Genomic DNA, 12505 nt, shown 5'->3' with positions numbered 1-12505 from the left:
CCAAGTGAGTGAAAAACTGAAGCCCCAGTAGAGATTCCTGAATAACACCACTTGTCACATCCAGCACACTTGGATGCTGAAGCTGCATCTCAACAATCTGAATTGGTCCAAAAGTTCTGCAGGAATCCCCATGGTGAAGATTCCACACACATGCATCTTATACAAGGAACAGCATCTGTATGGAACAAGTCCCACTGAAGCAGGCAGTTGAAACAGTTCTCCAGGTGACCAGGTGCAACAGGGATTAAGGGACAGGAGGGTAAATTCACCAGTCCTGCACTGCTAAGGGGAGCTGTAATCAAAGCACCAGCAAGTTGGAAACAGGACTATGACAACCTGGGGCCAGACTTCCACCCCACACTTCCCTCTGGGAGCAGGAGGCCAATGTGAATTTACCCCAGAATATACAGATGAGATAGATCTATCACAAAAGGATGGGTTCTGCTGCTTATCATGTTACTAAGAACTCTTCTTCTGCTCCAAGAGGAAACTTACTCAATGTGTTGTGCTACGTGAATGCCCTCCTTTACCCCTGCTATTCCTGTAGGGTGCCAGGTTCAGTGTGCCAACATACCCAGGTGTGGAAGCATTGCTGCCTCCAGGCTCTTAGCAAAGTGAACAGTACTGTCATGGATATCCAGCAGCATGTGAAGCTTGTCCTCCTGGTCTGCTTTCTCCATCGCCGTGCTGAGGCAGACAGGGACTGATGGAATGATGGCTCCCAGGGTCTGGATCTGCAGTACGGTAACAATCTCACAGGGATTCCTGAAGACCTGGCCAACATAGGGTTTTTTGTTTAGGTACAGTTCTTAAAAGGTCTCAAAGTACAGAACTAGTCAAAGTTGGAGCAAATTTCAGCAAGAATCATAACATTAAATGGTAATGAAAAGATTTAACTAAATGTTAATTCTTCACTTATTAGTGAAAATATCATAGATAAGAGCAGAAGGCCATTCACCCTGTCGAGTCTGCTCCACCATTCAATACCATCATGGCTGATCGAACACTTCAATGCCTTTTACTCATTATCCCAATACCCCTTTACGTTATTGTTAATCAGAAATTTATCAATCTCTACCTTAAACATACTCAAAGACTGAGCTTCCATAGCCCTCTGGGATAGAGAATTCCAAAGGTTCACAACCCTCTGAGTAAAGAGATTTCTCTTCATCTCAATCCTAAGTGGCTTCGCCCTTATTTTGAAATTGTGTCCCCTGGTTCTAGACTCCCCAACCAGGGGAAACATCTTACCCTGTCTATTCCTTTAAGTATTCTGTAGGTTTCAATGAGATCACCTCTCATTCTTCGAAACTCTAGAAAATATAGACTTAGTTTCCCCAATCTCACTTCATAAGACAGTCCCACCATCCCCAGAACAAGTCTGGTTAACCTTCGTTGCACTCCCTTTATGGCAATAATATCCTTTCTGAGGGAAGGGGACCAAAACTGCACACACTACTCCAGGTATGGTGTAACCAGGCTTCTATACAATTGAAGCAAGACTTCACTACTCCTGTACCCAAATCCTCTTGCGATAAAGATCGATCAATCGGTTTTGGACCATAAATCCTCACCTTTCATCAGGCGAATCCCATACAAAAGCAAATACTGCAGCATATAATGTATGGGAACTACTACAGCAAAACAAACCATTTGGCCTAAAATGTGTATGCTGGCATTTATGCTTCACATGAGATTCTTGCAGCCCCTCTTTATCTCACCCTTTCTCCCTCAAGTGCTTATCTAGTTTTCAGTTAAATCTATGCTATTAACTGATGTGGCAAGTGGCAAATGTAGCCAACTAAACATTCAGTTGAGAACCATCTACTCTGGCAGCTGGCATTTTGCTGGCAACAGAGCAGCCCTCACGATGTGGGTTGGCTAGCTGCCGACTTCAAGGAGGTGGCCTCCCTGGGGTGGAGGCAGCAAAATAAGTGGGTCCATAGCCCCAGCAAATAAAGCCCACCCCTACAGCCCCAATCACCAGGGCTGCCTGGCCTTGGCAGAGAAAAAAAATTTCCGGAGGTGCCCTCTTGCTCTCCTTGCAGCCTCAGCAGCGGCCACCTCTTTGTGCTGCTACTGAGGATGGACAGGCAATGTGGAGAGCCAGCCTGGCATCCTTAATTGAACGGTGGGCCCAGCGGCTGCTATTTAAGAGGCTGTCGCTGGGAAGACTGCCACTGCCTGTATGGGGTGAGCACTCACATTTGGTCCTGATATCAGGACTTGCCCTTTTCCAAGAAAATCCTGGTCATGTAAACAGGAAATACATCTTAGGAGTCCACATACAGTATGAAAACACACGCTGCGGCCATACAAAATCAAAGATCAATACAGTAGGAGATGCGATGGCCTCTGCCTCAACCAATCCCTGTAGCAAAGGATTCCATGCACCAACAACCTTGTGTAAGGAAATTTCTCCTAAAGAACTCTCTTCTTACTCTCGGTGATCCCTCATCACTGACTAGTGGAAACATTGCCTTCCTATTCATTCTACCAAAACCCTTCAGAATTTTAAAACCTCTATTAAATCTTCCTTTAGCCTTCTTCGCTCCAGTGAAAGTTGTTGTTTTCTCAAGTCATGCCTCATAACTCTTGGAGCTAATCCTAGAATACTACAGTACATAAGGAGGCCTATTTTATATTCTATGCCGCCTATTTATAAAGACCCCAAACGTTATTGGTCTTTTATAATGGCTTTATCTACCAGTATTCTCACTTTCAGGGAATTCTGTGCTTGAATCCCTTGGTCTCTCTGTTTATCTTCAGCATTGAGTGCCTTTCCATTGAGTAGATACTTTCATTCCTTCTTTTTCTTATTACACATTAAATTGCACCTGTTTTCTCATTCTGCTAACCAATGTCTTCCTTCAGTCTTTCACAATCTGCTTTACTGTCTGCCAACTAGCCTTTTATCAAAGGCTTTCTGAAAAATCAACAAACACCACAGCAAGGGCATTCCTTTATCTATCCAATCAGTTATTTTTGCAAACAAAACCTCTATGCAATTTGTCAAAGGCTTTGGGAATTGATAAAGCCTTACTGTAAATCCAAAGTCCTTTGTCTTTTATATGCAGCATGCTGATTCAAATCCACCCATGTTCTCACCCTACCCACTTTGTGATTGTGTCTTTGTTCTTCTCCCCTAACTTCCTGCCATCCCCACCCTTTTCAAAATACCTTCTCAGAACATGGGCACCACTGGTAAGGTCAGCAAATATTGCCCAGCCCTTGTTGTCCAGAGAAGATGGGGGCGAGCTTGCTCGAAATGATGGGTGTGATTTCATCCAAATTCCAGGGCACTTCAGAGAGCAATTAAGAGTCGACCATATTGGTGTGGGACTGGAATCACATGTAGGTCCAGGCTGGTAAAAACAGCAGGTTTCCTTCCCTAAAGGAATATCAATGAACCATTTGGGTTGTTTTTTTTAAAACAACAATCTGGGTTGTTTTTTTTAAAACAACAATCTGGGTTGTTTTTTTTTAAAACAACAATCTGTGTAGTTTAAATTCAGGTTTTAAAATAACTGGTTCTCAGTAAAAGTGATGATGAAACTGCCATAGTGGAATTATTATCTGGATTCTTAGTCTAATAACAATCAACACACCTACTTGGGGTTCAAATCCAACCCCCGATCACCCCCTCTGTGACGTTTTATTATTATGTTTTAGGTTGTTTGATTCCAGATTTCTTTTAACTTGCAGTTTAAAAATAGGAATCAGCCCATGCATTTTTCTCACTCACATCCCTATAGAAATGGAAAGACTTCCATGTTAACCAGCCTTTTGCAATCTCAGGATGTCCCAAAGTTTCTTGGTTACCAATTAAGTGTTTCTGCAGTCCAGTCATTGTTGTAATGTAGAAAATGTGACAACAAACTGCAAACAGCAAGACACAAACAGCAATGTGATAATGACCAAATAATAGATTTTTTTTTATAAAAAGTGTCATTTGAGGAATATTGGCCAGGACACGGAGGAGGACTCCTCTGCTCTTCTTCAAAACTTTGTTCTTTATATCCATCTGAAGGGGAAGATGGGGCCACCTTTTAACATCTTGTCTGAAAGACTGGAGTGTCTGCCTGGATTATGGGCTCTAGTCACTGGAGTGAGACTGGAACCTTCTGACTGCTTCCCTGTTATTTCTCATCCCATGTCTACGTACAGGTAAAGTTCTGGTCAAAAACTTGATTCCCTGTTGTTGAGTCTTGACTATGGCTGACTGCCCTAAATACGTTGCCTGCAGTTATGGAACACAACATGCGAGATCCAGAGATATTTTACATGAGATTTTGCATTTATTGCTTTTCAGAAGTAATGTCTTAATGTTTAATCTACTAACATAAAGTTATTCTTGGAAACAGATCAGAGATAAGGCAGAACATTTAATACATTTGTAACAAGTCGTACTGGACTGGAGACCATACCCTCTGGGAAAGAATTAAAGGGAAGGCAAGAATTTTCAAATACTTGGCAGGGCAGGGGGGAATATTTCCATTAAAAGGGTATGAAATAAAACACCAGGGAGTGCAAACTGACACCTAAGTTCAAAAATAAAAACTCAGCTACAGGAATCATCATCCCCTTAGGCTTGCTCTCCTAACTGTTGCGCCCAGCTGTCCAACTGATTGGTTTTCCCAGCTCTTCACTATTAGCTTCCTCCATGGTTCCCCTTATATATATTTCATACACACACCCATCAACTGAAATTGGAAAAATGTAGTCACCATGGTGTTCATGGACTTCTAGAAAGCCTTTGAAAATGTAGTACCAGAAGAAGCGATTGAAGCAGAGTCCATGTCAATATTTTAAGGATAAATGATTGAAGGAAAGAGGGATAAAGGACTATGGGAACAGAACAAGCACATGGGGGCTTGAAGAACACTGATGCTCTTGCCTGGAATAACGAAGTGATGAGTGGTGACCTTATCTTGAAGAACTGCAAATGATAGGGTGATGGTCATGTTTTGTTCAGTGCTTTATTAAATCATTTGAGAGGGCACAAAACCAAATAAGGGAGAGTAGCGTTCAAGTGGTGCAAACAGAGCCCACATTTGCTAGCGGTGGTCACTCTGCAGTCAAGAGGGGAAATTCTGGTCAATTTTACTTCACCCTCTGCCCAAGCTTGAGGCAGTTTTTCAGGACCCTAACCCCAACCTCAATTGGTTAACCAATTCGGAATGAAACAGGAATCCCAGCCCCCACCCAAGTTGTGGTTCACTTATCATTCCAACAGGGGGCAGCAGGAGCCGGGCACAGACAGCAGCTGTTGGAATCTTCAGCTGACACTCAATTCAGGGACTTTGAGAGCAGAAGAGAGAAAATAGAGAGAGACAGTGAAACACTAAGCAGATTCAGAACGCTCTATAACACCAGAAAACAACCAGTTCACAGGTTATTAAACAAATTCCACATACACATTCCAGTGATTAATGGAACTTGTTATCTGCATCAGTGCAGAAGCTAAATTGACAAGCTGTTGCACTTTTTACTGTTATGGGAACATAAAAACAGGCACATTGTGATACCTGAAGCCAGTTGAGAATTATTCTGCCCTTGCACAATTTCACTTAGCATTTTGGAGCTATGATGCCCACGTCAACATGAGGCACGTGACTGTTGTAAATTTTCCCTGTCCTTCACAGCCACATACCTTCACCTTCCCCCCCCGCCCTCAGCAGTTAGCTCCACCAGTACAGGAAAACAACACTTGCTTTACAGGTACCATAGCTGCCCTGATATTGGGGTTCACTCCTGCTGGATACAGTCAATTCCTCACCAGGTACATTCCTGCTGGAATATAGGGAATTCTGCAGCAAGTAACTCATCTCCTGACTCCCCAAAACCCATCCTCCAAGCTACAAAACACAACTCAGGAACAATGAAATACTCCCCACTTGCCAGGATGAGGGTAGCTCCAACAACACGCAAGATGCTTTACACCATCCAGCACAAAGCCGCCCACTTGATCAACACCCCGCCCATCACCTTTTACATTCACACACTCCACCACTGATACAGTAACAGCAGTGTGTACTCTGCAGCAACTCTTCAAGGCTCCTTCAACAACACCTTCCAAACCAATGACCTCTACCACCTAGAAGGACAAGGTTGGCAAATGAGTGAGAACACCACCACCTGCAAGTTACCCTCCAAGTCACATACCATCCTGACTCAGAACTATATTGCCATTCCTTCATTATCGCCAAGTCAAAATCCTGAAATTTGATCCTTAACAGCACTGTGGGTGTACCTACACTGAATGGACTGCAGCAATTCAAGAAGGCAGCTCCCTATCACCTTCTCAAAAGCAATTAACGATAGGCAACAAATGCTGACCTTGCAGCGATATGCTTATATCCCATGAAAGAATTAAAAAAACATTCTCTCCTGAGTACATTCTCCTGCTGAGATAAAGTACTAGAGGCACATTCATCCTATGTTATCACGCTCCCACTGTCATTCACACCTGAGTCCTTGACAACTCCACTATAGAGATGCAGTAACTCAGCACACACCAAACCTCAGGCACGGAAGAGGGCAGAGAGTGAGCGGGGGTGGGGACTGAGCTCCCGAGGAAGGGGGAAGGGGGAGCGAAGGAGGGGAGCTCCTGAGGGCAGGGGATCAGACCAAGCCAAGGGCAGGGGTGAGGAAATGAATGGGTGGGGGGGGGAAACAGACTGAGGGCGTGCCCATTGGCAGAGGGGCCTGAGTGAGAGAGAGGAATGGAGAACACAGGCAGGCCAGCCCAGGGTTGAGCCAGAGAGATATAAATGCACACCAGATGATTCTGGGTCAGGAGAAGTCCTGGTTATGAAACTGCATCCCATCACTTAATACCTTGCATTGATGTTCGAATGAGCCATGCAATACTTACATCACAGATGGCGGTTATTTGGCCCATCATGTCTGTGCTGGCTCTCTGAAGGAGCAATTCACCTAGTGCCACTCTCCCACCTTCTCCCTGTAGCCCTGCACATTCTTCCAGGGGAAAGTCCCAGCTTCTGCAACCTTTCTACATAACTGAAGTTCTTCATCTCTTGAAGCCACTCTCATGAATCCTTTCTGCAACCTCTCTAGTGCCTCCATATCCTTCCTAAAGTGTGGTGCTCAGAACTGGATGCAATACTCAAGTTGAAAAGAAACCAGCATGTCATACAGAGTTAACATAAATTCTATGCTTTTGCACTCTCTGCCTCTAAATATAAAGCTCAGATGCCATATTCTTTATTATCTGGTCTCAACCTGTCCTGCCACCTTCAATGATTATGCACATTTAAACCCAGGTCCCTCTGCTCCTGCACCCTTTGTTTCATCTCTCCACATTCCACCTACAACAATGAATTACTTGAGACTTCTCTGCGTTAATTTTCATCTGACACTTGCTCACCCATCCCATCAACCTATGTCCTTTTGAAGTCTTACATTGTTCTCCTCAGTTCCCAACACTTCCAAATTTTGGATTATCTGCAAATTTTGATATTGTGCATTCTACATCCAAGTCTAGGTCATTAATATACGTCAGGAAGAGCAAGGATCCTAACACTGATCCCTGGGGAACTCCACTATAAACTTTCTGTCAGTCTGAAAAACAATCATTAACCACTACTCCCTTTTCCTTGTCACCCAGCCAATTTCGTATCCATGTTGCTACTGTTCCTTTTATTCCATGAGCTCTAGCTTTGCTCACCAGTCGGTTATGTGGCACTTTATGAAATGCCTTTTGTAAGTCCATGTATACCACATCAACAGCATTACCCTCATCAACCCTCCCTGATATCTCATCAAAAGATTCCAACAAGGTAGTTAAACACTTTTGGTCCTTAACAAATCCACACTGGCTTTCCTTAATTAACCCACATTTGCCCAAGTGACTATTAATTTTAGACTGAAGCTTCCCCGCCACCAAGGTTAAACTGACTGGCTTATCTTTGCTGGGCTTATCATTACACCTTTTTTTGAACAGGAGCAATTCTCTAGACTTGGGTAGTGCCTGTGGACTGACGAAGACCAGAAAATTATGGCCAGTGTCTCTGTAATTACCATTTTTACTTCCCTGAGCATCCTTGGATGAATCTCATCCGGTCCTAGTGCCTTATTAACTTTAAATACAGAGAGCCTATCCAAAACATTCTCCTTATCAATTTTAAACCCTGAACTACCTCCTCTTTCACCATGACCTTTGCAGCATCTTGTTCTTTGGTAAAGACATAAAAAGTATTCATTTAATACCTCAGCCATATCCTCTGCTTCCATGCATGAATCCTTTTGGTTCCTAATCGGCCCCACTTCTCTTTTTACTATTTATATGTCTTTAGAAGACTTTGGGATCCCCTTTTATGTTAGCTGCCAGTCTCTTGTCATGCTTTCTATTTGTTTCTCTTTTTTGCTTTTTCCAATTCTCCCCCAAACCTTGTATATTCAGCCTAGTTCTTGGTTGTGTTCTTCAATGTACCAACCTGTAGCAATATGGCTACACATGACAACTCCTCACCTCATCATTTGCAATAAATTACTGCATACAACTCGACCAGCCCCAGCAGTTAGTCTCAAAGTCAGGATAAATGTCAGTCTTCACGACAATATATGTGCATTTATTTCCCACTGTGCCTCTCTACGTTTCATGATATGGGAGTAGAGTTTACCCATTCTTCTAGATTGATACACCACATTAGGAGGCCATTCAGCCCACAATACCATGTGCTAATGAAATATGATATTGGACTAGCAAAATCTGAGATCGTAAGTTCAAACCCCACCATTTACATTTATTCACTCATGGGATGTGGCCATCACTTATTGCCCATTCCTTATCGCCCTTGGGAAAGTGATGGTGAGCTGCCTTCTTCAGCCGCTGCAGTCCATATGGTGTAGGTACACCCACAATGCTGTTAGGGAGGGAATTCCAGGATTTTGATCCAACGACAGTGAAGGAACAGCGATATATTTCTGGGTCAGGTTGGTGAGTGGCTTGGAGGGAAACTCCAGGTGGTGGTGTTCTCATCTACCTGCTGCCTTTGTCCTTCTAGATGGTAGCAGTCGTGGGTTTGGAAGGTGCTGCCTAAGAAGCCTTGGTAAATTGCTGCAGTGTACCTTGTAGATGGTACACACTACTGCTAGTGTGTGTCAGTGGCGGAAGGAGTAAATGTTTGCGGATGGGGTACCAACCGGGCTGCTTTGTCCTGGATAGTGTTAAGCTTTTTGAGTGTTGTTGGAGCTGCACTCATCCAAGCAAGTGGAGAGTATTCCATCACACTCTTGACCTGTGCCTTGCAGATGGTGGACAGGCTTTGGGGAGTCAGGAGGTGAGTTACTCGCCAAAGGATTCCTAGCCTCTGATCTGCTCTTGTAGCTACAGTATTTATATGGCTAGTCTAGTTTAGTTTCTGGTCAAAGGTAACCCCCAGGATGTTGATAGTTGGGGATTCAACGATAGCAATTGCATTGAATGTCAAGGGGCAACAGTTAGATTCTCTCTTATTGGAGATGGTCATTGTCTGGCACAAATGTTAGTTGTCACTTGTCAGCCCAAGCCTAGATATTGTCCAGGTCTTGCTGCATTTGGACATGGACTGCTTTACTATCTGTGGAGTTACGAATGGTGCTGAACATTGAGGGTCATCAGCAAACATCCCTACTTCTGATCTTATGATGGAAGGAAGGTCATTATGAAGCAGCTGAAGATGGTTGGGCCTAGAACACTACCCTGAGGAAATCCTGCAGTATTGTACTGGAACTGAGGTGATTGACCTCCAACAATCACAGAGATCTTCCTTTGTGCTAGTTATGACTCCAACCAGAAGGAGAGTTTTTCCCCTGATTTCCAATGACTCCACTTTTGCTAAGGCTCCCTGATGCCACACTCGGTCAAATGCTGCCTTGAAGTCAAGGGCAGTCATTCTCACCTCACCTCTGGAATTCAGCTCTTTTATCCATGTTTGAACAAAGGCTGTAATGAGGTCAGGAGCTGAGTGACCCTGGAAGAACCCAAACTGAGTGTCAGTGAGCAGGTTATTGCTAAGAAAGTGCCACCTGATAGCATCGTTGATGACCCCCTCCATCACTTTCCTGAAGGTCAAGAATAGACTGATGGGACGGTAAATGGCCAGTTTGGATTTTTTCTGCTTTGTGTGTACAGGACATACCTGGGCAATTAGGACCATAGAAAAGTTACTTTGCAGAAAGAGGTCATTTAGCCGATTGTATCTGAGCTGACCAAAAAAAAAGGAAGAAACTAGCCACCTATTTTACTCCCACTTTCCAGCACCTGTAGCCTTGCAGGTTACAGCACTTTGGATGCAGATCCAGGTTCCTCTTAAATGAGTTAAGTGTTTCCGCCTCAACCGCCAACTTAGGCAGTGGATTCCAGATGCCCACCATTTTTTGTGATAAAGTTTTTCTTCATGTCCCCTCTAATCCTTCTGCCAATTGCCTTAAATCTATGCCCCTGGTAACTGACAGCTAGGAAAACAAATCTTCCCTGTCTCCCCTATCTAGGTCCCTCATAATTTTATACACCTTAATTAGCTCACTCCTTAGCCTCTCTGTTCCAAGGAAAACAACCCTATCCTATCCAATTTCTCCTCATTGCTGCAATTTTCAAGCCCTGGCAACATTCCTGTAAATCTAAATTTTCCACATAGCCAGGTAGATGCCAGTGTTGTTGCTGTGCTGGAACAGCTCGGCTAGGGGTGTGGCAAGTTCTGGAGCACAAGTCTTTAGTACTATTGCCGGGAATATTGTCAGGGCCCGTAGTCTTTGCAGTATCCAGTGCCTTCAGCCGTTTTTTGATATCACGTGGAGTAAATTAATTTGGCTGAAGACTGGCATCTGTGATGCTGGGGACCTCCAGAGGAGACCAAGATGGATCATCCACTCAACACTTCTGGCTGAAGATTGTTATAAATGCTTCAGCCTTATCTTTTGCACTGATGTGTTGAGCTACCCCATCATTGAGAGTAGAGATATTTGTGGAGCCTCCTCCTCCAGCGAGTTGTTTAATTATCCACCACCATTCACAGCTAGAGATGTGGCAGGACTATAGAGCTTAGATCTGATCCATTGGTTGTGGAATTGTTTAGCTCTGTCTGTCACTTGCTGCTTATGTTATTTGGCACTCAAGTACTCCTGTTGTATAGCTTCACCAGGTTGACCCCTCATTTTTAGGTATGCCAGGCGCTGCTCCTGGCATGTCCTCCTGCACTCTTCATTGAACCAGGCTTGATCCCCTGGCTTGTTGCTAATGGTAGAGTGGGGGATATGCCAGGCCATGAGGTTACAGATTGTGGTTGAGTACAATCCTGTTACTGCTGATGGCCCACAGCACCTCATGGTTGCCCAGTCTTGAGTTGCTAGACCTGTTCAAAATCTATCCCAATTAGCACGATAGTAGTGCCACACAACACGATGAAGGGTATCCTCAATGTGAAGACAGGACTTCATTTCCACAAGGACTACGCGGTGGTCACTCCCACCGACACGGTCATGAGCAGATGCACGTGTGGTTGGTTGGTGAGGATGAGGTCAAGTATGTTTTTCCCTCTTATTGGTTCTCTCACTACCTGCCACAGACCCAGTCTAGCAGCTATATTCTTTAGGACTTGGCCAGCTCGGTCAATAGTGGTGCTACAGAGCCGCTCTTGGTGATGGGCATTGAAGTCCCCCACCCAGAATACATCTGCGCCCTTGCCACCTTCAGTGCTTCCTCCTAGTGGTGTTCAACATGGAGGAGTGCAGATTCATCAGCTGAGGGGGGACAGTACGTGAAATCAGCAGGAGGTTTCCTTGTCTATGTTTTACTTGGTGCCACAAGTTTGGAGTCAACTGTATACCACTGTGCCACCACCTCTATTGGCTCTATCCTGCCAGTGGGACAGGACATACCCAGGGATGGTGATGGTGGTGTCTGGGTATTATTATCTGTAAGCTATGATTCCATGAGTATGACTATGTCAGGCTGTGAGACAGCTCCCCCATTTTTGGCACAAGCCCCCAGATGTTGGGAGGAGGACTTTGCAAGGTTGACAGGGCTGAGTTTCCCGTTGTCGTTTCTGATGCCTAGGTCGATGTCGGGTGGTCCGCTATGTTTCATTCTTTCTCGACTTGTTTTTAGTGGTTTGATACAACTGAGTGGCTTGCTAGGCCATTTCAGAGGGCACTTAAGAGTAAACCACATTGCCGTGGATCTTGAGTCCACATGTAGGTCAGACCAGGTAAGGGCCTTAAAGGACATTAGTGAACCAGGTGTGTTTTTACGACAATCGACAATGGCTTCATGGTCATCATTAGACTTTTAATTTTAGATATTAATTGAATTCGCCATCTGGCGTGGTGGGATTCAAACCCCAGTCCCCAAAGCTTTACCCTGGGTCTCTGGATTACTAGTCCAGTAACAATACAACTATGCCACCATGACAAGCTGTGCAACTGAACTCAATAAATCTGGTGGCTTGTGACTGTGAAAATTTGTTGTAGAAACTCAAATGGTTCACTCATGCCCTTTTGT

At 44.3% G+C, this 12505-nt stretch overlaps 1 protein-coding gene across 1 annotated transcript in view; it reads right to left on the bottom strand.

Annotated features, from left to right (window-relative positions):
• Nucleotides 1-12505, bottom strand: part of cog7 (component of oligomeric golgi complex 7) — a 94215-nt gene that overhangs the window by 31157 nt on the left and 50553 nt on the right. Inside the window, exon 8 of the mRNA XM_041206935.1 lies at nucleotides 575-773. Within this exon, the coding sequence (XP_041062869.1) occupies nucleotides 575-773 (199 nt within the window). The remainder of the gene's footprint in view (nucleotides 1-574; nucleotides 774-12505) is intronic.

This window comes from Carcharodon carcharias, chromosome 15, assembly GCF_017639515.1.
Source record: "Carcharodon carcharias isolate sCarCar2 chromosome 15, sCarCar2.pri, whole genome shotgun sequence".
Taxonomy (NCBI): Eukaryota; Metazoa; Chordata; class Chondrichthyes; order Lamniformes; family Lamnidae; genus Carcharodon; species Carcharodon carcharias.
This window is presented reverse-complemented; position numbering and strand designations above follow the sequence as displayed.